The sequence below is a fragment of the Ceratotherium simum genome, chromosome 13 (genome assembly GCF_057802395.1).
Source record: "Ceratotherium simum simum isolate JZ-2026a chromosome 13, ASM5780239v1, whole genome shotgun sequence".
Taxonomy (NCBI): Eukaryota; Metazoa; Chordata; class Mammalia; order Perissodactyla; family Rhinocerotidae; genus Ceratotherium; species Ceratotherium simum.
In genome coordinates, this window is record NC_141912.1 from 43276190 (window position 1) to 43303135 (window position 26946).

The 26946-nt window shown below is 37.9% G+C and overlaps 1 protein-coding gene across 6 annotated transcripts in view; it reads left to right on the top strand.

The window, feature by feature from the left end:
- The window catches only part of UBR2 (ubiquitin protein ligase E3 component n-recognin 2), a 114559-nt gene that overhangs the window by 2568 nt on the left and 85045 nt on the right, over positions 1–26946 (top strand). For 4 of the 6 annotated variants that reach the window (XR_015554133.1, XM_004424146.3, XM_014782707.2 and 1 more), the window contains exon 2: positions 6593–6852. Coding sequence is in view for 3 of the 6 variants with exons in the window: in XM_004424146.3 (XP_004424203.1) it covers positions 6593–6852 (260 nt within the window). In the remaining 3 variants the exon portion in view is untranslated. Of the gene's footprint in view, positions 1–6592; positions 6853–26946 lie in introns of those variants that run through there. The other 2 variants (XM_087438600.1, XM_087438601.1) reach the window with 2 other exon arrangements.

Below are 26946 nucleotides of genomic sequence, written 5' to 3' on the forward strand. Positions count from 1 at the left end.
AACTAGTATGCCTCACAAATAAAAGCATTTAAGCGCTCTCTTCAATACTTGTAAGTTTAGCATGTTAAAGTGGCCCTCTCTTCTCAGTTTTCTCAGTAGAATTGATTCCACAAGTTGACTTTCCCAACACTTTTCCAGTCTATCTGCATTTCATGCTCCATGGATTGGATTATAGTATGTTCCAATGGATGATTTTGGTTTAAGAAGTACATAGATTGTTTTCCCCCAAGTATAAAAGAAATACATATTCATTATAGAAGATTTATGTAGTTTTATGTCTGTATTGGTTATTTTTGCTTAAAAATTTTTAACAGTTTTTTTATATATAATTCACATATCGTGCAGTTCTATTCAGTGGTTTTTAGTATTTCGCAGAATTGTTCAGTTATCATCACAATCAATTTTAGAACATTTTCATCACCCGGAAAATAAATCCTGTACCCATTAGCAGTCACTCCTCATTTTCCCTTAACCTTCCAAACTCTAGGCAACTACTAATCTTTCTGTCTCCATAGATTTGCCTGTTCTGGAAATTTCATATAAATGGAATTATACAATATCTTGTCTTTTGTGACTGGCTTCTTTCACTTAGCATAATGTCTTCGAGGTTCTTCCATGTGGTAGCATGTATCAATACTTCATTCCTTTTTATTGCCAAATGGTATTCCATTGTATGGATATATATCATATTTTATTTATCCTTTCATCAGTTGGTGGACATTTGGGTTGTTTCCACTTTTTGGATATTATGAATTATACTGCTATGAACGTTTGTGTACAGTTTTTTGTGGGGACATATGTTTTCATTTCTCTTAGGCATATATGACATACACCCAGGAGTGGAATTTCTGGGCCATATGGTAATTCTGTGGTTAATGTTTTGAGAAATCACTAAACTGTTTTCCAAAGTGGCTGCGTCATTTTACATTCCAACGATCAGTATGTGAGGATTCCAGTGGATTTCTCTACATCTTCACTAACACTTGTTGTTGTCTGTCTTTTTTTTTTTTTTGCTGAGGAAGATTCTGCCTGAGCTAATATCTGTTGCCAGTCTTCCACTTTTTGCTTGAGGAAGATTCGCCCTGAGCTAACATCTGTGCCAGTCTTTCTCTGTTTTGTATGTGGGTCCCTGCCACAGCGTGGCTGCCGACAAGTGGTGTAAGTTCGTGCCTGGGAACCAAACCCAGGCCACTGAAGTAGAGCTCGCCAAACTTAACCACTAGGCCATGGGGCCGGCCCCTGTCTTTTTGATTATAGCCATTCTATTGGGTGTGATGTGGTATCTCATTGTAGTTTTGATTTGTATTTCCGTCATGACTCGATGTTGAACATCTTTTCATGAGCATGTTGGCTATTTGTATATCTTCTTTGGAAGTGTCAATTCAGATCTTTTGCCTATTTTTAAATTGGATGTTTTTGTCTTTTGTTATTGAGTTCCATGTTATTTTGATTTATGAATGCTTTTACTTCATTTCTAGAACTCTTAATATGATTTGTTTAAAATTTTTCTTAATCTAGTCCCCCAAACTCCATTTCAGCACTGGCAAATGTTGTTTTGTAATTAACTTACATGTTGGTTATCCTTGCTCAAAAGCGAAATCAAATATCATTAATGGATACAATTTTAATTGGGTATAGAATAATAATTAGTGTAATAAAAGGCTCACCTCTAGGGATTCTTTCATTTTTGTGTTTGTTGTACTTGCTCTCTATCCTAAGGCTTAAATTTAGAGTTCAAAACGGGAAAGCTCCTGGAAACATTGTCATAATATGTTCACTTTAATGAAATGAATTGACAGTTACTTTACTTCCCTTATGGAGGACTTCTAAGAAGATAGTGCTTATTACTCTGTTGTGTGCATTGGTGTGACAGCCACAAGTGTCCAAAATCAGGACAAATTAACATGTAACCAAATTAGAAATCTCAGCTTTTCGTATTGAAGAAAGTTACAGTTAGCGTATGTTAGTGAGAACTAATAGGAAAAGCTATAGATTTTATTCTTTTGAGAAATATGTGAGCCAATGTTCTGAAAAGCAGCCAGAAATTTTTTCTTCCTGCTCATTTTCTCTTCACTACTTTTTTCTTTTAATCTGTACTGTTGGCAATCACTAAATCATATCTCTGGTATAGAATTCTCATGTAAAGATACTTTGCTTAAATATTGTGTTTAAACTTAATGAAGTTAAAATGTCTGTAATAGATCCCAAATCTGTTAGGTGGTTTTGAATTTGGAGTATATTGCCTACCTTTCTTGAACTGTCTTGTTAATAATTTATAATACTATATGATAAATGATATTTAGAATGAAATGATTGTTTTACTAATAATATAGTTTATATAAGGTAGCTCCTTTTTTTTTAAATCAGAAGCTGATATTAGTTTTTGAATTTTTTGTTTAAGAAATCTATGAACAGGTTAGACCTGTCAGTGTTGTTGGAGCCACAAGACAACATAATTTCTTTTAGAATGCATTATCTTTTATTCTCCCTGGATTAAAATTCTGCAAAAGTGAAGTTTTAAGAGAACTGGGAACCTAGAATACAAGGAAAACAAAAATTTCTTTTAAAATAAAACCTTTAAATGTGTTGTAAATTAAAATTACCTGAAGCATAACTTTCTAGGATCATGGAGGTGTTGAATCTTAATGCTTAATTTTTCGGCCATGAACAGTAAATTGCTTAGGGTAATTTGACCACCTTCATTTATATTTTGAAGTAGAGTTTGCTGACAGGGGGTGAAAAACCGAACATTTACCCTTGGATGTGGCCAAAAAAGTGGTTTTTAGTTCAAAGAATTAGTTTCTAGTTGGCTTGTTGGTTAATGACTCTTTGCCTTTTACTAATGACTACTTTTTTTCTTACCTCTCCTTTTTATAATTAGCAAACTGTGTGTATGTGTGTATAATTTTAATTTAGAGACACTTCTCTGAAGGGAGAGAATCCTTAAACCTGTGGGATTGTCTCCCAATAAATTGTTTTAAGAGTAATTTAGTTTCTTTCCTACTTGCATAAATCAAAACACAACAAACATAGTAACATTGGAAAAGATAGTTTCACTTTAGAGGTGAAGACATTTTATTGTTTTTGGTTATAAGCTTCCGTCCAGTCCCTTAACTTATGAATAAGATTTTTACATTTTTAGTAGAAGTTTTCTGAAAATGTAAAATTGACTAGAAAGTTAATATATACCGCCTCATGAATATTTAAAATCTATGTTACTTTTAGAAGGAAGGAAGTGGGCTGAAGATTGTACAAAAGTAGCAGTTGAAGTGAAGTCCTGATACTGTTGTCTTATGGTGTTAGACATCACTTGAACATAAACTCTTTTTTAACAAGGATGTAATTTGAAATTTAGGTAGTAATCCATAGGTAAGTATTGGACCTATGAGTTAGCAGGTCAGTTAACTGCATTTTTGTAGAGTGAGTCATTTCATGTTTTCTGATTTTAAATTTTTACTTGGTTTAAAGCCACAATGAGTTATAATTACACAAAGCAGTATGGAGGACAAATAAACATATAGGCAGAATTGGCAGGGGGGCAAGGGTAAATGACAGAATACAGGGAAAAGACTCAAGACTTAAAGAAATGAAAAGGGAAAAGAAAGGAGGCCGTTTGAAGGATGCCTTATCTAGGCCTTATTTGGTTTGATTTTTAGAGACTACAGGCCTGGATCTACTTTATCTCTGTTTTCATTAAAGCCACATGGAGCATCTTTCTTCAGTAACAATGTTATGTGACAGTAAGTGGTATCAACATATTTATAGTTATTCAGTTAACAGATTTTACTAAATGCCCTCTGGGACCAGGTTCTCTTTCAGACCTGGGGAATATAGGAATGGGAGATGGGGGTGAGGAATGGGCTAAGAAGGCATCTTGGAGAAAGTGAAACAGAAACTGAGATCTGAAGAATGAGTAGAAAATAGCCTTGTAAAGCAGAGAGGGAGGAGCAAGCAGTACAGGTCAGGAGGAGGAGACTGGAGAGTACGGTACAAGGCAAAGGACCTTGTAAGCTATGTCAGGGGACGTGACTTGGTCGTAAATACAAGAGGAAGCTGAATGACATGATCAGAATGGCATTTTGCAAGAATCTCTCTGTTAGTGAGGTTGGAAAGTGGCCTGTAGAGGAACAGGACTAGTGGGGATCACCAGTTAAGACATTATTGCACTAATCCTGGTGAAAAATGGGAGTGGGGGATTTGGACTGGGATAGTGGAGGTAGTGCCGGTGGAGATGGAGAGAAAGAAATGGATAGATTCAACAGATATTTAGGAAGCCTAATAGACAAGACATGATGATTAATTGGATGTTGGGATGAGAAAGAAGGAAGATTTTCAGGTTTTTCTAGTTTGGATACTTGGGTGGATGCTGGTATCTAAAATAGAGAAATGGGTTAATAGCAGGGTTTTGTGTAGAGGGGATCATGAGTTCAGTTTTGGACATACTGAGTTGGTATCTGAAAGGACAAACTGATTTTTTTTGTTCTCTCTACACTCGAGTACACCAATACTTTTGGAAGCCAAATGTGGAGGTGGGTTCCCCACACAAAGCAATTCTCTAGTTCTCTGCAGATACCAGCTGAGTGTCCTACAATTCAATTCAATTCTGACACTACACACCTGGAGTTAGCATCAGATCCCACAGATTAAGGGCTCAGTCCCACAAGACTGCCCCTCTCACCACTTCAGATATCAGTCACAAGCAGTGAGTCCTCGGGGTACCGACAACTTCTGTCTGACTTGGCAACAAATTGGGGATTCCCATGACCCCATCTTCAGGTTCAATAATTTGCTAGAACGGCTCACAGAACTCAGGGAAACAGGTTTATTTACTAGATTACTGGTTTATTATCAAATGATACAACTCGGGAACAGCTAGATGGAAGAATGTATAGAGCAAGGTATATGGGAAGAGGTGCTGTGTGGCAAGGGATGCTGAGCTTCCATGCCCTCTCTGGGCACTTCAGCACCTCTGTGTTCACCAACCCAGAAGCTCTCTGAACCCTGACATTTAGGGATTTTTATAGAGGCTTCCTTAAACAGGCATGATTGATTAAATCATTGGATATTAGTGATTACTCAACCTCCAGCCCCTCTCCCCCAAGATTGGGGGTGGAGGCTGTAAGTTCCAACCTTCTAATCAGGAGCTTGGCTCCCCTGGCCACCAGCTCCCCATCCTTCGGAGCTTTCCAAAAGTCCTCTCATTAACTTCAACTCAGGTCTGGTTGAAAGGGGCTTGTTATGAATAACAAAAGACACTCCTTTTACCTTTATCTCCCTTATCACTTAGGAAATTTCATTAGTTTTCGGAGCTCAGTGCCAGGAATGGGAAGAAGACCAAATATATGTTTCTTATTATAGGGGCCGGCCCCATGGCTTAGCGGTTGAGTGCACGCGCTCCGTTGCTGATGGCCGGGGTTCGATCCCGGGCATGCACCGACGCACCGCTTGTCCAGCCGTGCTGAGGCGGCATCCCACATAAAGCAACTAAAAGGATGTGCAACTATGACATACAATTACCTACTGGGGCTTTGGGGAGAAAAAGGAGGAGGACTGGCAATAGATGTTAGCTCAGGGCCGGTCTTCCTCAGCAGAAAGAGGAGGATTGGCATGGATGTTAGCTCAGGGCTGATCTTCCTCACAGAAAAAAAAAAATATATATATATATATGTGCGTGTGTTTCTCATTATAGATCACAATATCACAGTATCAATTAGCTATCTAAGTATGATTATCACAGGTAGTTGGACGTAAAAGTTTGGGGACAGAGAAAAGTGGCTTTTTGTTCATTTTTAGCAGAGAGAGCAAAGGAGAAAGGGCTTTTATAGAGAGGCTGATCAGGGCAAGAAGGCATAATTGATAGAACAAAGTCACTTGTGGACTGACATTCATAAGAGACTGGTATCTCATCTCATTTATTTATCAGAAATACAACTAGTGTATTGGCAGTTGACGTTCACTGCATGCTCCCCCTGTCTGCGCACTGACAAGAGAATCCAAATCACACTCAGAATATCATTGGATTGGTGGTTACCAGAGGGGAAGGGGGGAGGGAGGAGGGTGAAAGGGATAATTCGGTACATGTGTGTGGTGATGGGCTGTAATTAGTATTTTGGTGGTGAACATGATGTAATCTATGCAGAAATAGAAGTACAGTGATGTACACCTGAAATTTTTACAATGTCATAAACCAATGTTACTGCAATAAACAAACAAACAAAAAAAGAATATCATTGGAGCAAAGCATTCGAAAGGAGGTCAGATGGGCTCAGTGGCTAGGGTCTTATATGATGATTTGTTTTGGTCCTTTTCCCGTAATGCCTATATAAGTCATTTTGAGGAGAGGGTCTCATTTCACTTTAACTTTACTTTCACTTAAAGTAGAATTCTACATACTTGGCATTTTAATAAGGTTCTAAATGAATTTTACCCTTTTTGGAAAGAAGATGTACAGTGATGAGTGTGGTCAACAAAATAATTTTTAAGACTCTTTTATCATTATTTTTGTACCTAAAAGAAAATAGAGTAGGTTTATTCAAATTAGAAGCTTATTGACATTGTTTAAAACTATTTTTTCTTTTTTCTTTTTTTAAAGAAATGGCTGCAAGCAACTGACCTCACTAGAGAAGTATACCAGCATTTAGCCCACTATGTACCCAAAATCTACTGCAGGAGTCCCAACCCTTGTCCACAGAAAGAAGACATGGTGGCACAGCATGTTTTGTTGGGACCAATGGAATGGTACATTTGTGGTGAAGATTCTGAGTTTGGATTTCCAAAACTTGAACAAGCAAACAAACCTTCTCATCTTTGTGGTCGTGTTTTTAAAGTAGGAGAACCTACATACTCTTGCAGGTAAAGTATTGTAATTTTCTTTCTAAAAGGCTCTTGTTTTTACTTGACACGTTTTTTTCTGGAAATCTTATATTTTTGTTTTAAATTATGAAATATATATATTAAAGTCTACACAACAAATATATATGGTTTAAAATAATTACAAAACAAACATACCTGTTATTATTTTCCAGGTCAAGAAATAGAACATCACCAGCATCCCAGAAACCCACTGTGTGCTTTCTTCCTCCCCCATAATTAACTGCTACCTTGACTCTTGTATTAATCACTTCCTTGCTTTTCTTGATAGTTTTTTAGTTATAGTGATTCTTTTTAATGTTCAGATTATCCCACATTTACCAGGTGAGAGCCCCATCACACTAGCTTCTTTATCTTTTTCACACGCCTTCGTTAGTTTTTGAGTGCTTTTTTGCTTTCTGGCACAAGATGTCCACAGTTCCCTTTGTACTTCTCTGACTGATGCGTGGAATCAGCTATTTCTGCGGGGAGTTTCCTCTTCGTTGGAAATGGTAGTTAGAAATCGTGATCTGGGGGCTATATGTACTATTGCTACTAGCATGACTTTACTTTTTTTAAAAATTTCTTGTTGAGGGCCGGCCCCATGGCTTAGCGGTTAAGTGCGTGTGCTCCGCTACTGGCGGCCCGGGTTCGGATCCCGGGCGTGCACCGAGGCACCGCTTCTCCGGCCATGCTGAGGCCGCATCCCACATACAGCAACTAGAAGGATGTGCAGCTACGACAACTATCTACTGGGGCTTTGGGGGAAAAAATAAAATTATAAAAAAAAAAAAAAAAAAAAAATTTCTTGTTGAGAATTGGATATACAAGGGTAGAAGATGGAGAGGAAAGTGCCCTGTCTCCTTTATGGCTGTCTATTCCTATTTCTCAGAACTAATCATTGTTAACATTTTCTTCTCTATCGTTCCAAAAATTTTCTATGCCTATATAGGCCCATATATATGGCTATCTTAAACGTACATATGAAAGGGGATACGTTATGTATACTGGGCTAAATTTTCCTTTCTCTATTTAACAAAATATTGACATCTGTCCATATCAGCTGATATAGCTAGGTAATATTCCATTGTGTGAATGTACTGTTGATAGAGGCATTGTGTAACATTTTTTTCCATAAGACTTTCTCCTGTAAGACTTAAATTTATTATAAGCTTAATTTTGGTTAAGGCCTCTGTTAGAATACCAAGAGAGATCTTTTTATCAAAGACTGTTCGATCTAGTTTTTTGTTTGTCTTTACAAAAACCTCTTTGAGTCCTTTATTGATGTTTAGAGCAATAGATCTAGTTTAACCTCAATGATTTACAGATGAGGAAATCGAGATCCAGTTGTTCTAGTAATGTTCTTTGTAAAAAGGATCCTGTTCCAAAGCATGCTTTTGTATGTCGTGTCTTTTAATCTTCAATCTGGAATGTTTCCTCGGTTTTTCTTTGACTTGCGTGAACTTGACACTTTTGAAGATTACTGGCCAGTTATTTTGTAAACGTCTGTCAATTTGGGTTTGTCTGATACACTTCGTGATTAGAGTCAGGTTGCATCTTTCACAGAAATATCACAAAAATCACATATTCTCATTGTACCCTATCCAGTAGCATATGATTTTGATTTGTTCAATATCTGATGATGTGGGACGGCCCCGTGGCTTAGCGGTTAAGTGCGCACGCTCCGCTACTTGTGGCCCGGGTTCGGATCCTGAGCGTGCACCTACGCACTGCTTCTCCGGCCATGCTGAGGCCGCGTCCCACATACAGCAACTAGAAGGATGTGCAGCTATGACATACAACTATCTACTGGGGCTTTGGGGGGGAAATAAATAAATAAATAAAATCTTTAAAAAAAAAATAACTGATGATGTTAACTTTGATCACTTGTTTAAGGGGATGTCTGCAAGACTTCTCCATTGTAAAATTGCTCTTTTTCTCTCTGTAATCAATAAGTATTTTGTGGGGAGGTACTTTGAGACTGTTAAATATCTTGTTTCTTATCAAATGTTCAATTTATTCATTTATTTATATTAGTATGTATTCATGGAGTCCTATTATTCATGCGCTCAAATTGTTGTAGATTTGACCAGTGGAGGCCCTTCAAGCTGTTCTTTTTTATGTCCCCATCATTCTTTGAGCACTTCCTTTTTCTTTCTGACACAAGATGTTTTGGGCACATCTTGGACTTTTCCCTCCCCTAGCCCTGAAATCAACTGTTTCTCCAAGGAGCTTGGTTTCCTTTTTAGTAAAGATTAGTGTTTAGAATTAAGGTAGTAGGTGTCCTTGTTGCTAGGTCACTAATCCCACGCCCTCTCAGTGGATCTGTATTCTGTTATCTCTCTCGATTCCTATTGAAAGAGACATCGAAAACTGTGCATTTACAATGATCTCTGCAGTTCCAATCCAACACCACAGGATTCTTTCTCATTTTCTCCCTTCGTATATTTGTAATTCCTTTCTCTGACGGACCTGATTCTCATTATCTTAAAGTATTTACTTGTTTGATCATTCCCCTGTATGCAACCATTCTTGTACTGCTGTTGCCACTAACACCCAGCTCTGTGTAATTGCCCTTCTTATCCCATTTGAGCTCCACACCCTGTGTTGGGCCATGATGGCCTTCCTTCCACCCCTTGTTGGGGCAGAAGTCTTACTTTAAGATGCACAGTCTTTAATCCAAGTCCTGGCCTGTCTGGTAGCTCAGTTGGATATCTGCCTTACCGGAACTCCAGAGTCCTCTAGCACTGCTTGCCACACTTCAGGTATCTCTGTGGCACTCTCAATTTCATAGCAGCCACTCTCCAGAAAACTTGGAGAGTGTCGCCCTGTGCATCTGCAGCGCAACACTCAGCCAAGAACTGATTCACTGGCGACCCCCACATAGACTTCTGCCCCTTCCCAGCCCCTCCCATCCTGCACACAGTCCACCCTTCTGGTGCCCTGACCCACAGCTTCCAGCTGTTTTACCTGCCCCAAACTCTGATCCAAGCTCAGCAGGACCTTCCTGCTCTGCTTAGACCCTACCTGTGGTGCCATAGGTGGGAATTTACCCCCTTGGTGAGAGGCAGGGCCGTCATGGGGCTCACCTCATGAATTTCCCTTCTCTTAGTTATTGCAATCTGGTGCTGCCTGTTCAATGCCTGGAAATAGTTGCCTCATGTATTCATCTGGTTTTATGGTTGTGTACAGTGGGAGGGCTAGTTCAGTACCAGTTATTCTGTCATAACCAGAGTGGGAGTCCCAAAATTTATTTTAACAGTGAAAGTCGCTTATGTTTGTTGAGCACCTTCTAGGCGCCAGACTTAATGCTAAGCTCTTTATATGTAATCATGTTTGATCCTTCTATATAAACCTCTGAGATAATATCTCTGAGGAAACTGAGGCTCAGAGTTGTTAAGTGACTTACCTGCAGTCATAAAAATTGAAACCAGGGTGCTCTGACTCTAAAGTCCCTGTCTTTTTCATTTTACCTTTCTTTGATTCTCAAATATTGGTCTCTTATGAATTTTTCAGTCATACTCAGTAAAATGAGGAAATAATTGGGAAAAACATACTGAATTTTTCTTGTAGCTAAATTTGTTTAGTTCCTAAATTCTGAGAGCTGTCCCTTGTTGTTAAAATATTAGTATATGAAACAAAGACAATTAGTTAGGTAGTTCTGTTTTGTTTTTTAATGTTCTTAGAAAAAAAAATTAGCAGCCTTTTTTTGTTGTTGTTATTCTGCTGGTCCCTGAAACTTGGAAATTTGAGAACTACTACACAGTAGCACTCTGGTTACCAGGCGAAAAATCAAGTTGCGTTGCAAATACTGTCTTCTGTACCACAAAGTACATGCAAAGAATATTAAATAAAAATCATCTTTGGGCTGGAGAAAGAGCTTTTGGTGACTCAGAATTGTGACTTGGCCTGAACCTTTTCTCCCTCAGTATCCCCAGTTAGACTGGTCTATAAGCTACTGTTTCCAACTTGCAAATGTTTGGCACATGTAATAGTGCCTCATACGTATTAGGTGCTCAGCAAGTATTTGTTGAGCAAATGTCTGTTACATTGTTAAGAGTACAGAGGACAGTTTGTAGATGCTATTTTGCTCTTCCTTCTTTAGTTAAATTGCTTGGGTATTCTTATTTGTTGCATATTTCCATACTTGTCCAGTGGCAATATTGTATTTATTGTAAACCAGCTACTTTCTAGGATGTTACTCAAGATTATGTACCGGAAATCCTTCCTATTCTGAATACAACTTCAGATATTCACTCTTGTACCCAACCAGGTAATTAATAGGGCAGCTGGTGCTACAGGTACACAGTACATTAATCTGTCTTGTGAACTTATTGCCATCTCATTTTATCTTTGAACCATAGGTAACAGTATTCAGGAATTTTGTTAGTCCCAGGAATCCCATGTGAGTCTGTGTGTGGGTCCATCCCAGAGGAGAAGAGGTTGGGTGCAAGTTTGAATGCTTTATAGGGAGACCTTGATTAGATTGACAGAGTCTTGGGATCTTCCGTTACTAGAAGAAGAGGAAGTAAGAAGAATCTTGTTTTCAGCAGTGATCGTGGAATAGGCTTTTGGGAGTTTGGAAGAGGGGAGGTGGGATGGCGGGAGGAAGAATATATTTATTTCCTCAATGAAAATGGTGCACTGAAAAGCTATTTGCCTGTATTTGAGGATTAAGTGTGCCTAAAGGATTTGTGTTGAAACCGAGTCAGAGACGATCTCAGTAGATTTTTCCTGTATTACATGTGGTGGAGTTTGAGCTTGGATATGTCAGTCTGGAGTTTCTCTGGGATATAAATTTATTTCACTAGAATCTGGAGGTATAGGTTAATCCGTTCATACCTATTCTGGATATTCTAACTGAATATTTACAGAATTTATATATTCAGTGAAAAGAAAGACACCATGGGTAGGAGGAAATGCCTCATGGTGTGAGGAGAGAATTTTCATTTTCATGACATCATCTAAAGAGAGTCCCAAGGGACATTTATCAAGGACAGAGAACACAAAGAACCGCCTTACCAACTGCTTTTTAAAAATTGACTTGAAAAAACTAATCTAATAGGCAAAACATGCATTTGGTTATATCTTTCAAAAGTACAAAAGTGTATGCTATGAAAAATACCCTCCCCTCCTCATCCCATAATTCCCCTGTTCCCTTATCCAGAAGTGACCACTGTTATTAGTGTTTTGTGTATTCTTCCGGATATTCTATGCATATGCAACATTTATACTTTTTTCAGTAAACACTAGCATACCACAGAAACTGTTCTCACCTTGCTTCTTTCATTTAAAATTTATCCTTGAGATTGTTATGTAACATTATAGAGAGAGAGAACTGACTTTGTCTTATCTTTTTTAATGGCTGATTATTATTCTATTGTGTGAATGTTCTATCCTTTACATACGAGCCTTCTATTCATAGATATTTAGGTTGTTTCTGGTATTATAAATAATACTGCATTTAATGTCTTCATTTGTGTCTTTGTGCACATGTAGAAGTATATCCACAGGATACATTCCTAGAAGTAGAATTTCTGGGTCAAAGGTTGCATGCATTCATTTCCTTTTAGTGACCAGTAGTAAAAACTGTTAGAAAATGAAAAGGAGGTAATGTGCTAGTTGGAGGCAGCGAGGCAGGGTAGGGGAGGAACTGCTATGGGTATGACTGGAAAGATTGGAAAATCTGTCTTTTACCCAGCCTATGGGGAGAAGAAACGAGAAAGAAGAGGATAGGCTGTGGCAGCCAGAAAGAAGAGGCAGATTGGCCACTTCCCTGAACTATGGAAGAAAGAAAGTACTATCTGGTGACCTGCACTTGGACAGACAAGTAGCCTGAGGTAGGGAAGAGGAATTTAATATATAAAGGGCCCACTAGGGCCCAAGTTTGGGCCAGACTCTTAAAGGATATTTCTCAATTTTGTTGTTACCTGAAGTTGGCCCAACTCCAGATTAAGGTTAAGGGCACAGTCCTCCACAAGACTGTCCAAGATACAGCTGTAAATGTGGGGATCCCTAGAGCCACCCTCAATTCTGATCAGCTGGCTACAAATTTCAGGCATCTCTACAGACTACCTTAGGTTGGATAATTCACTAAAATGACTCACAGACCTCAGGAAAATGCTATGCCTCTGATTACAGTTTTATCAGAGCAAAAGGATGCAAATCAAAACCAGCCAAAGAGAGAGATACATAGGGCAAGATTTCCGAATGCAAGGCTTCTTTTGTCCACAGGGACCTGTTATCCTCCTGGCGCATTAATGCAGTACACACAGAGCGTTGCCAACCAGGGAAGCTCACCCAAGCTTTGGTGTCCAGAGTTTTTATCGGGGTTTCATTATATAGGCATGATTGATTGAATCATTGCCCACATGACACAATATCCAGCCCCACTTCCATTCCCAGAGGTTGGGCTAATTTTATGTGGCTGAAAGCCCCACCCCCCACTGAGTCATCTCATTAGCATAAACTATCAAGTGGGGGGGGCAGTATGAATAACAAAGACACTCCTATCACATGGGAAATTCCAAGGATTTAGAGATTACCTCCAAGAACCCCAGGAGAAAGGCCAGCCAAATTCTTTTATTACATAGTTGTTGAGAAGGTAAATGAGATTCTTTGTGTGGTGCTTTCTTCAGCACTTCGTATGTAGTAAACTCTTAGTAAATGGCCATGCTGGTGTCTTGGGGATGTATGTTTCACGTTAAAAGTAGGTGTTCTCGTGAAACCCAGTGCCCTGGTAAAATGACATGGAGTCTAACACTGGAAAGATGAAATATGGTTATTGGAATTCTTGGGGAGTTTCTAAACTAGACCCTTCAAGATAAAGGTAACTTACATCTGTAGAGTGGAGGTTTTCTTTAACTAGAAAAAAAGCTGTTGAATAGCCTTTTATGTGAGTACTCAGGGATTTGTGAAGGGAATTAGGTTAGTTTTTCTGTAGAGAGTTATTTGTTCATAGTTTCTAAAATTATCTAGGTCATAAATTATCTTGCTGAAGCCTCTGGAATGTCAGAAAAAGCTATCTGTGTTTTCAGAGAGTGGGCTAATTTTTATGATATTTATCTGTACTTAGTTCTCTGTTAGGAAAAAGTGTGGTCAAACTTAGCACTTGTTATTGTCTAAATAAAGATGGTTGTTATTAGAGGCAGTAATCTTAGTGTTGATTTTTATTATAACTGTATATTTTGGCGTTTCGTAACCATTGAGAAAAGCAAAACGGGCCAGCCCAGGGATATAAGCAATTAAGTTTGAGCCTTCTGCTTCGGCAGCCCAGAGTTCAGTTCCTGGGCACGGACCTACTCACTGCTCATCAAACCATACTGAGGCGATGTCCCACATAGAAGAGCTATAACTCTACAACTATGTACTGGGGCTTTGGGGAGAAAAAAGAAAAAGAGGAAGATTGGTAACAGATGTTAGCGCGGGGCCAATCTTCCTCAAGAAAAAAAAAGTAAAAGATGAGTAGAATGTGAAACATACTTTAGTGTATGGTTTACATTTTAATTTAAGTATAACACTTCAGTTAGATGTAGAGAAGTTAGGTTTAGTTCCATTGTTTTCTTTGTATAGTTAAATTGAGAACATTCTTTTTTAACATTTAAAAACTTATTCCTTGAATGTTATAGATAACCAGAAGTTGGGAATTGGGGAGTTATACTGCCATCAATTGGAAATATTCTTAGCTTATGTTTCCAGGTAGTACTTTATGATGCTTTATCATAAACTATCAAACGATTTTGCTCAGGTTTAATTGTTTTTTAAACTCTGTCAGTAATGATAGATGAGGTTATGCTAAAAATAACAAATAACCCTGCAATCTCAGAGACTTTAAATACCTAAAATATATTTATTACTCAGACTGTGTGACCATTTCAGATCAGTGGGGTGATGAGTGGAGGGTTCTTCTGCTCTAGGTAGTCATGTCACACCGTGTTATCTCCGTAAACTTAGCACAATGCTTTTAGGGTTCACACAGCAAGAGAAGAGTAGAGCTGGAGGGTCTTGCCCAGCAAATAAATTGCTCTGGCTCAGAAATGATGATCATGCCCCCCACATCCCTTTAGCTAGAACTAGTCAGAAGGTCCAACTGCAAAACAGGGCAGCAAAGTGTAATTCTCCTGTGTCTGAAAGAGATGCAAACTCGGATGTGGATGAGCATTAGAAGTCTCTTCAATGATTTCTTAGGGTTTTATGGGTTATTTTTCCTCCCTCACAGAGCGGTTAGGATAAAATGAGGTGTGATGTATATAAAAACACTTAGGGAACTATAAAATATTTATATATGTAAGATTTTTTTAAACTAAATACTTAGTCTTCAGATAAGTTACTGAGCCAGGAGTAATATCTCAAGCAGACGGGTAAACATAGTTTCATTCCTTTTCTGTCTGGAAGTATAAAGCTCTAATATGGAAGCACCACTTATTTCCAGTAAGAAGAGTTGTTTGTTCAGTTTCTTGCTTTTTAAAAAACTTGAACTCTTTTTAGCAGAGTTCTATTTTAAGACTGTTTCTTTTTAACATGAATAGTCCAGAGATTGAAGTCAATGCTGTTTTAGTTTTAAAATTTTATATATATAAAAATTTTTAAATATTTATTTAAAATATTTAAATAAAATATTAGTTTAACTATGGATGTGCTACATGAATGAAATTATACTATATATATTGTAATTGTGACTTTTTTTCGTTTAACAGTTTGTCTTGGAGATCTTTCCCTGTCAGTATATATAAATCTATGTCATTCTTTTAACTGCTGTGTTTCCATAGTATAAAGACAGGCCATCGTTTATTTAATTGCCCTATTAATGAAATTAGAAATGGAAAATTTCTAGGGGTTTTTTTCCTATAGCAAACCATGGGGCAAAGAACACCCTGTATGTATTTGTACACGTCTCTGTTTATACATTTCAGCATTTTTCAAAGTAAATACCTCGAAGTAGAAACTCAGTGTTGTCTGTTGTCTTTGTGGCCTTCAATGTGTTGGAATTTCTCTCGTCTACACTGCCCTCTCTGACCTAGGAAAATGACAGGGAGTGGGTAGTTGATATCTCCTAGATAGTTTAAATTCCTGTAGTTGTCTAAAATAAGTGTTATATTCTTGATTTGGAGATTTGTGATCATTTTTATTTGTTCTGCACCAGTTTGGTGCATCTAGACTTTGTCTAGATGTTAGGAAATAGTAGAACTTTGGATAGACTACTTTGGGGTAATCCTTTCAGGTAAGGAAATTCAGATTTATATTACCAGGGCCGGCCCCATGGCTTAGCGGTTAAGTGCGCGCGCTCCGCTACTGGCGGCCCGGGTTTGGATCTGAGGCGCGCACCGATGCACTGCTTCTCTGGCCATGCTGAGGCCGCATCCCACATACAGCAACTAGAAGGATGTGCAACTATGACATACAACTATCTACTGGGCTTTGGGGAGAAAAGGGAGGAGGACTGGCAGTAGATATTAGCTCAGAGCCGGTCTTTGTCAGCAAAAAGAGGGGGATTAGCATGGTTGTTAGCTCAGGGCTGATCTTCCTCACAAAATAAAGATTTATATTACCAGAATTTTCCTATTGGTACCCTATTTGAGTGTTTTTTTTTTTTTAAGGGAAAATTTACATATTTCAAAAGGTACAAATCTTGTTTATATACCTTTGACAATAGTTAACCTCATGTAACTCACATCCTGTCAAGATATAGAACATTTCCATCTGAAGAAATTTCCCTGTTGACAGCTCCAGCCCCTGGGTAACCACTATTCTGATATTTTTACATTAGATTAGTTTTGCCTGTTCTAGAACTTCGTGAAAATGAAATCGTACTCTTTTGTGCCTGACTTCTTTTACTTAGCATAATGTCTATCAGATTCATCCATGATGTTATGATTATTAGAAATTGGTTCCATTTTTATTGCTGAGTACTAGTCCATTGTATGAATGTACTGTAATTACCCATAATCCGCTGTCCTGTTGATGAACATTTGGGTTGTTTCCAGTTTGAGACTATTATGAGTAAAGCTTCTGTGACCTTTTTTTTTTAAACAAGTCATTCTGTTTTTTCAGTGGAAATTTTAAAAATTTAGGGGGAAGAAAAACGGTAATTTCATAAATCATATCAGCTTATGCCAACATTATTTAAATGCAACATATTAAAGTATTACGCATTATTATTCTGTACTTAACCATACTTCTATGTGTTTAATATACCAAATAACATAAGTCTTGCGCTATTAAAAATCTTCAGCTTTTTATGACACATTTTAGGAATATTCAGACACCTGTTAAGATAGGTCTTTCTAGACTATAATCTAATACAGTGAACACTCTTAGCTGATACAGTAGTTGCTGGCTATGACCAATTGTAAATAAGTCTTTTTCTGGGCATACATTTAATTTTTTTTTTTTTTTTTTTTGTGAGGAAGATCAGCCCTGTGCTCACATCCATGCTAATCCTCCTCTTTTTGCCGAGGAAGACCGGCCCTGAACTAACATCCACTGCCTAATCCTCCTCCCCTTTTTCCCCCAAAGCCCCCCAGCAGATAGCCGTACATCATAGTTGCACATCTTTCTAGTTGCTGTATGTGGGACAGGGCCTCAGCACGGCCGGAGAAGCGGTGCGTCGGTGCGCGCCCAGGATCTGAACCTGGGCCGCCAGTAGCGGAGCGCGCACACTTAACCGCCAAGCTACAGGGCCGGCCCCATACGTTTAATTTTTTATGGATAAATCCACAGAAGTGAAATTGCTGGGTCAAAGAGCAGGTATATGTTGAACTTAATAAGAAACTGTCAAAACTTTTTCCAAAATGGTTTTTCGTTCCCACCAGTAATGTATGAAAGTTCCACTTGCTCCATATCCTCACCAGCATTTGATATTGTCAGTCTTTTTAATTTTAGATATTCTGTGTAATGGTATCTCATTATAGTTTTAATTTTCCCTGATGACTGATGATGTTGGGGTAATTTTACATGTGCTCATTGTTCATTCATCTAACTTCTGAAGTTTTTGTTCAAATCTTTTGTGCATTTTTTATTGGATTGTTTGTCTTTTTATTACTGAGTTTTGGAGCTCTTTATATATTCTGGATACAAGTCCTTTGTCAGACATATTTTGTGAATATTTTCTCCCAGACTGTGACTTGCTTGTATGGTGTTTTGTTTTTTTTTTGTTGTTGTTGTTGTTTTTGCTAAGGAAGATTCACCCTGAGCTAACATCTGGGCCAGTCTTCCTCTATTTTGTTTGTGGGTCACCGCCACAGCATGGCTGCCAATGAGTGGTGTAGGTCCACACACGGGAACTGAACCCAGGCTGCTGAAGCAGAGCATGCAGAACTTAACCACTAGGTCACAGGGCTGTCCCCTGTATGGTATCTTTTGATGACGGAAGTTTTTATTTTGATAAAATTCAACTTACGAATTTTTTTCTTTTATGATGATTGTTTCCTGTGTTTAAGAAATGTTTGCCTTCTCTGAGGTGGCAAAGATATTCTCAGTGTTTTCTTCTATAAACTTTGAAATTTTAGATTTTATGTCTGGGTCTGTGATCTGTCTCAAACTAATTTTTTTATGTGGCTTGACGTAGGGGTTGAGCTTCATTTATGTATAACATACGGATATCCAGTTGTTCTAGAACCATTTGTTCCTTTCCCCCATTGAATTGCTTTGGTACCTTATCAAAAACCATTTGACCATGTAAGTGTGGGTCTATTTCAGAACACTCTGTAGTCTGTTCCATTCACCGATAAGGCTATTCTTATGTCAATAACCACATTATCTTGATTACTGCAGCTTTTCTAGATGTCATATTGTAACTGATTTCTAACACAATGTAAGATTTCCATCTTGAAATTTATTGAGACTTGTTTTATGACTCAGCACCATTGTCAGGCTTGTCCCTTCCATATGCACTTGAAAAGATGGATTCTGTAGTTGTTGGATGTAATATTCTATAATATCATTTAGGACAATTAGGACATGGTAGTTGATAGTGCCATTCAGGTCTTCTATATACTTACTGAGTTTTATGACTAGTTGTTCTATCAGTTACTGAGAAAGGGGCATTAAAATCTTCAAAAGTGACTGTGAATTTGTTTACTTTTCGTTGCATCAGTTTATGTTTTGTGTATCTACAAGCTCTTTTATTAAGCCACATATGTAGATGTTTATAATTGCTATGACTTCCTGATGTATTGACCCTTTTATCATTATGAAATGTCAGTGTCCTTTATTAATTCTGGTAATATTCCTTGTCTCAAGGTCTCTTTTATCAGATGCTAATACAGCTACTCTTCCTAGCATATCAGTTATACTTGTTTTTACTTTTTTCAATATTTGCCCTAGATTTTGCAGTATATATTTACAACTAATCTAAGTCCACTTTGTCTGAGAAAGTTCTTCTTTCTCTGCTTTTGAAGGATGATTTTATAGGTATAGAGTTCTAGGTTTATAGGTTTTTTTTGTTGGTTTTTTTTTTGTGAGGAAGATCAGCCCTGAGCTAACATCCGATGCCAGTCCTCTTTTTGCCAAGGTAGACTGGCCCTGGGTTAATATCCATGTCCATCTTCCTCTGCTTTATATGGGATGCTGCCACAGCATGGCTTGACAAGCGGTGCGTCGGTGCACGCCCGGGGTTCCGAACCTGCAAACCCTTGGACTGCTGAAGCAGAGCACGCACACTTAACCTCTGTACCACCGGGCTGGCCCCTAGGTTTGTTTTTTTTCTTTCAACACATTGTCTTTCACTCCACTGTCCTCTTGCTAGCGTGATTTCTGAGGAGAAGTCAGATGTAATTCTTATCTTTGCTCATCTGTAGGAAAGGTGTTTTTCTCCTCTGGCTTCTTTCAGGATTTTTTCTTTTTCTTTGATTTTCTATATTTTAAAAATAATATGCCTAGGTATAGTTTTTTTTTGGCTTTTATCCCACTTGGTGTTCTCTGAGCTTCCTGGATCTGTAGTTTGGTGTCTGACATTAATTTAGGGAAATTCTCAGTAATTATTGTTTCAAATATTTCTTCTGTTCCTTCCTCTCTTTCTTCTCTTCCTGGTATTCCCATTACACACATGTTACACCTTTTGTAGTTGTCCCACAGTCCATGGATATTCTGTTCTGTTTTTCTTCCAGTCTTTTTTCTGTTTGCTTTTCAATTTTAGAGCTTTCTATTGAGATATCCTCAAGCTCAGAGATTCTTTCCTCAGCCATGTCCAGTCTACTAATAAGCCCATCAAAGACATTCTTTGTTTCTCTTACAAGGTTTTTGATTTCTAGTATTTCTTTTTTGGTTCTTTCTTAGGATATCTATCTCTGCCTACATTGCCCATCTCTTCTTCTGTGCTGTCTGCCGTATCCAGTAGAGCATGAATATAGCCTATTAATCGTAGTTATTTTGAATTCCAGGTCTGATAATTCCAACATTCTTGCACTATCTGAGTCTGCTTTTGATGCTTGCTCTGCTCTTCAAACTGTATTTTTTGCCCTTTAGTATGTCTTATAATTTTATCTTGATAGCCAGGCATATGATAGACTGGGTAAAAGGAACTCCTATAAATAGGCCTTTAGTAATGTGTTGGTAAGGCGTAGGGGAGGAAAAGCATTCTGTAGTCCTATGATTAGGTTTCAGTCTTTTAGTGAGCCTGTGCCTCTGGACTGTGAGCTTCATGTTTGCTTCTTAACGCCTCCCAACTCCCTTTAGATAGGACAGGATGGGTAGAGTGGGCTGGCATTGCATATTTCCCTTTTCTAGGTCAGTGAGACTCTGATCTCTGATAAAACCCCAGCAGGTTAGGCTTTGATTAAATAGTTTCTTCTGAGGGCCAACTTTGTTAAGAAAAAGAGAATACTCTGGCATATTTCAAAATGGTTCCTTTTCTTCTTCCCCTGCTAAAAGCATCAGAGGATTTTTCTCTAATAATCACTGTGAGAACCTAGTAGAACTCCAAGAAATAAAACTCACTAAAGTGTGGAGACCCCCAATGACTGGATCCCCCTGAAGTTTTTAATCTCAAAACTTGTCCACACTGAGCCTCCAGCAATTCATCAATTACAGTTCAGGTTTCCCTACATCAGCCCTGGTTCCTGTGGAGGTTTGTGCTCGTGGGTTTCTGCCCTCATAAGTTGTGATTTTCTGTATTTGTCTGTTGGTCTCTCCAATTTTGGGGGTAGCAGTTTGCCCTTTGACCTTACTTCTCTTGTACATCTAAGAAGAGGTGTTGATTTTTCAGTTTGTTCAGCGTTTTATTTGTTGTTAGGATGGAGTAGCAGCCTCCAAACTTCTTACATGCTGGACTAGAAACTAGAAGTCTGCACGCATCTTTTTAAGGATATTTTCCTGAGTATAGAATTCTGGGTTGATACTTTTTTTACTTTTCAACATTTTAAAGATCTTGTTCCATTGTCTTCTTACCTCTGTTGTTTCTGGTGATGTCAGCTTTAATTAGCATATCTGTGTTCCTTTGTATGAAATATATTGGTTTTCCCTAGCTGCCTTTAAGATTTTTCACTTTCACAATTTCACTAAAATTTTCACTTTGTTTTTGGAGTTTAGCAGTTTGACTATGATATGCCTAGCTGTATGTTCTTTGTATTTATCCTCTTGGAGTTCCTTGGATCTGTAAGTTGATGTCTTTAACCAAATTTGGGAAGTATAGGTTATTATTTCCTTAAATATCTTTTCTACCTTGTTTTTTCTACTCCTGGGACTCTAGTTACACAGTACTGTAATAAAGAGACTTTAATTAGTACAGCAGTGCATATATATATATAACTTACTAAATATATGTAAAGCTAATGAATATATATAATAATTTGAATATATTTACATATAGGTACATAGTGCATGCTCTAGACATTTTAATAAAAGGGTTGTGTGATCAAGCAAGTGTGGAGCTGCCTGCTTTCGACAAAGCCCTGAGATCTCAGGGATCGTCATATGCTTTCACCAACCTGACAGGCCTTTAGTCTGGCAGTTTCACAGCTGGTACTGTAACTGTACACGTTTATCTTTTCTGTTAAATGATGGGGTCCTAGAGGACAAGGCTCTGGCTTTGCTTTTCTTTATAATTACATAAAAATTTAAAGACAGTGGCTCTCAGATTGATGTTTAAAAATCCAAGAAGTTTGTCTATGAGAGGCAAAGGAAAAGAGAAAGTCATTAAAAATAGGAATAGAAACAGTGGAGAAAAATATACTAGGCAAAAAGTATGATACAGAAGAAAGCTAGAATAGCAGATTTCGTATCTGACAAATAGAGTTATTTTTTCTACTCTATTTGTAGAGTACAAAAAATAACAGACACAAAAAGACATCCCAATTAAAAAATGGGGAAAGAATTTGAATAGACATTTCTCAAAATGTTCTGGTTGGTTTTGGTTGCACAACCTTGTAGATATACTAAGAACCACTGAGTTGTACACTTTGAAAAGGTGAATCTTATAATATGTGAATTATATCTCAATTTTTAAAAAAATGATCTGTATATTTGACATTAAAGGAAACCTCAGTTAATTCTCGAGGCTCCAGGCCATACAGATTGTTCTCCCACTTTTTTTTTTTTTTTTTTTGTGAGGAAGATCAGCCCTGAGCTAACATCCATGCTAATCCTCCTCTTTTTGCTGAGGAAGACCGGCTCGGAGCTAACATCTGTTGCCAGTCCTCCTTTTTTTCCCCCCATAGCCCCAGTAATAGTTGTATGTCATAGTTGCACATCCTTCTAGTTGCTGTATGTGGGACGTGGCCTCAGCATGGCCAGAGAAGCGGTGCGTCAGTGTGCTCCCCAGATCCGAACCCGGGCCGCCAGTAGCGGAGCGCGCGCACTTAACCGCTAAGCCACAGGGCCAGCCCCTCCCACTATCTTTAATGCAATAAAATTGGGAACAACAAAAGTGTAGGTTAAATAAATTTTATGTTTGGAAACTAGCATTGCTGACATTGTTAAAGAAAATCACTGCGGAAATTTAGAAACAGAACTGAATAATAAAAACATTTTTTTTTAACTGAGTATTTAGAAGGAAATATAGACCTTTAAAATTCAGTAGTCCTCCCTTATCCATGGTTTCAGTTACGCATGGTCACCCACAGTCTAAAAATATTCAATGGAAAATTCCAGAAATAAACAGTTCATAAGTTTTAAATTGCACACTGTTCTGAGTAACGTGATGAAATCTCGCACTGTCCCGATCGGAGCGTGAATTATCCCTTTGTCCAGCATATCCATGCTGTATACGCTACCGCCCATTAGTCCCTAAGTAGCCCTCTTGGTTATCAGATTGACTGTCTCGGTGTCAGATTCGGCATAGAATTTGGTACAATCTGCCGTTTCAGCTATCCGCTGGGGGTCTTGAAACGTATCCCCTGCAGATAAGGGGGGACTACTGTATTTGCCAAGAAAAAAGAAAGTTTAAAAATTGGTTTCTAAGTACTGTTGTCCAGTGAAAGGAATCAGGGCTCCAGAGAGAAATTATTGATTCCAGGGCTGGGACAGGGAAAATATAAAATAAGCCTGGAACATCTTGTGTTACCAGACGGTAAGAAAGTGCTCAAAAAGGAGGGAGCATTTTGAAAAGACACTGGAGCCAACTTGAAAGAGCTCCCAATGGCCACAGCTAAAACAATTTAAGCAATAAAATAAATGATAGTATTAAATTATAACCTGTAGAATAAATAAGTATCCATGAGTCCATGTTGATATAGCCAAATATTTGAACAAATAAATGAGGGGGAAGGAATGTTTTCAGTAGCTTTCCCATACTGAAGAGTTCCAATTAATAAATAAAACAGGAATGAGGTAAATAGAAAATCACCATTAGGCAAATAACACAGTAATAATTGTAGGCAAGATCCACTGGTGAATGCTAAAACTAGTGGATGAAAGTCTGAGGAGAAATAGGATATTGCATAGTCACAAAGTGTCTCCCCAAATATATTTAATTACAAAAGGAACATTAGCAACTTTACAGCAAGGAAACCTGGCAGACATCGTCTTAATGAAGTGAGCCAAGTTAATATTACCAGTAATAAGACGTATCAAATCAGCATCATGTGCCCCCGTTACAACGCACGGAGAAGGATATAGCATCACTTCTCTGGTAATCTGCCAAAAATGCGTAACTCATTCTAATCATGAAAACATCAAACAAATCCAAATTGGGACATCTACAAAATAACTGACTAGTACCTTCAAAAGGGTTGTGGTGATGAAAGTCAGGAAAAGACTGAGGAACTGTCACACATTGGGGGAGACTAAGGATACGTGACACCTAATGCAATGTGGGATCCTGTATTGGATCCTGGAAGAGAAAAAAGGACCTTAGTGAGGAAATTGACGATATTTGAATAAGGTCTGTAGTTTATCTTGTGCCGATGTTAATTTCCTCTTACTATGGTTAACATTGGGGAAAGCTTGGTAAGGATATAAAGGAACTCTATTAGTTTTGCACCTTTTCTGTAAGTAAAATTATTTCAAAAATAAAAAGTAAATATAAAAATAAACAAGATGAACAGTTCAAGAAGTTAGAAAAAGAATAATTGAGCACATTCAAAGGAAAAAGAAAGGAAATAAACAGGTCAGAAAATGAAACAAGAGTGAAAAGTTGAGATACTGACTCTTTGGAATTAAGCCAATTTTCTGGCAAGACTGAATAAGAAAAAGAGAAGATGCAAGTACATAGAATTCAAAATGAAAATTGAGATGTATACTCACTGCATTCCTTTTGATGACATCATATCTTGAGAAGCTGGGTCCTCTGTGTTACTGTGATTAAAAAGCAAATACTGGGGCTGGCCCCGTGGCACAGCGGTTAAGTGCGCGTGCTCTGCTGCTGGCAGTCCGGGTTGGGATCCCGGGCGGGCACCGATTCACCGCTTGTCGGGCCATGCTGCGTCCCATATAAAGTGGAGGAAGATGGGCACAGATGTTAGCCCAGGGCCAGTCTTTCTCAGCAAAAAGAGGAGGATTGGGATAGATGTTAGCTCAGAGCTGATCTTCCTCACAAAAAAAAAGCAAATACCTTGTGGAAGAGGAAAGAAGGTGGCAATGTCCACTCTGATCTAAGATTTGAGATATCGTGCAGTGCTACTAAGTTGTTTGAGCCTAACTATCTAGTACACAGAACGGTTAACAGTTTCTTTTGATCTGGGGGTGCCCTGAAAAAAACTGTTGAGACACTGGAGATGCCATGAGCCAAGAAAGTTTGGCAACCTCTGAGATATGAGAATTATGAACAAGTAAATTCTAAAAAATTTGAAAACTTAGATGACATGGATAAATTCGTGGAAAAATGATAAGCAACTTGAATACAGTATGAAAAATATTGGAGTGGTGGAGTGGTAATCAAAGATCTTCCCTCCCCAAAATCCCATATCTGGATGACTGTATAGATGAGTTCTAAATTTTGAAGGAATTAATTCCTTTCTTACGAGTTACTACAGAAAATGGAGAAAGTGAAAACTGCCAAGTATAATCTTGATTTCAAACCCTGATAAATTCTAGAGGAGACATTATAAAGCCATTTCCCTTTATTAATGTAGATGAAAGGATCCTAAATAAAATATTAGCTGTCTGAATTCAAGAATATACTAAAAGAGTGATGCATCATGAGCAAATAGAGTTCAGTTCAGGAATCCAAAGATAGTTCATCTTTAAAACAATTATTGGGCCGGCCCCGTGGCTTGGCGGTTAAGTGCATGCGCTCTGCTGCTGGCGGCCTGGGTTCGGATCCCGGGCGCGCACTGATGCACCGCTTCTCCGGCTATGCTGAGGCTGCGTCCCACATGCAGCAACTAGAAGGATGTGCAGCTATGACATACAATTATCTACTGGGGCTTTGGGGGGAAAAATAAATAAATAAATAAATAAAATAAAACAATTATTAATGTAATTCACCATTTTAATAGTTGACAGAAGAAAAATATGGTTTTCTGATTTGACTCAGAAAAGCATTTTATAAATTTCAGTAATTGCTTATGATATAAATTCTTAGCAGACCAAGTATATATAAGGGAATTTTATGTGAGTATCTGTGTATTGGAGTTTTAGAAACTTTATGGACATTTTCAAACATCATAAAAGTAGGGTGAATGATATAATAGACCTGACGTGTACTCATTACTTCAGCTTCAGCAATTACCAGTATATGGCAACTGTTTTTAATCTGTGTGATTAAAACACACACACGCTCTTTTTTCCTGCCCTACCAGATTATTTTGAAGCAAATTTGACAGTATGCCTTTTATCAATAGTTGATACGTAGTTTTTTTCTCTACAACTGTTAACATGCTAAAAAATTAACACTAATTCCTTAATATTATCTAATATCTAGCCAGAATTGAAATTGTCCAGGTTGACTCATAAATGTGGATTCAAAGTTTACACATTGTATTTGGCTGTTATTCCTCATTTTTCTTTTAATCTATAATAGCTCCCTCTTTCTTTTCTTTTTTTTCCCCCCATTTATGTTACTAAGGAACCATGTCATTTGTCCTATGGAATTTTCCACATTCTAGGTTTGGCTGATTGTGTCTTCATGGTGTTGCTTAACGTGTTTCTTTATTCCCTGTAGTTCCTCTGAACAGGTAGTTAGGCTTGACTAAATTCTGTTATGTGGAGTGTGTGGGAGGGGAAATAATAACTTCATAATTATTGATGTGTACCTTCTTAATTCTTCATATCAAGAGGCACATGATGCTTGGGTGCTTTTGTTTTGTTAAGATTGATCAGTGGGTTTAGGTACCTGGCAGATGCAACCCTTCTAAAGGTCTCCATTAGCCTTTTTATGTTTTAGCAGTCACTGATGCTTGCTGCCTACGTCATTTCATTGGGGGTAGCAAAATGATGATATTCTAACTTATCATTTCTTCTTCCTTTATTAGCTAGTCTTCTATAAAAGAAACGCAGTTTCTCATCAATCCTTTGATTACTCTGAGGTACAGTTTATATAGGAAAGGCAAGATAAACGCTTGATTCTTCCTACAAGGGCACTTACTTGTAAATCTACGGTGAACATAATATGTAACAGAGAACCTTTAGATATGTTTACTTTAATATCTAAAGCAAGACAAAGATGCCTACTATTACTGTTACTATTTAACATACTACTGAAGGTCCTGGTCAACAGTGTAA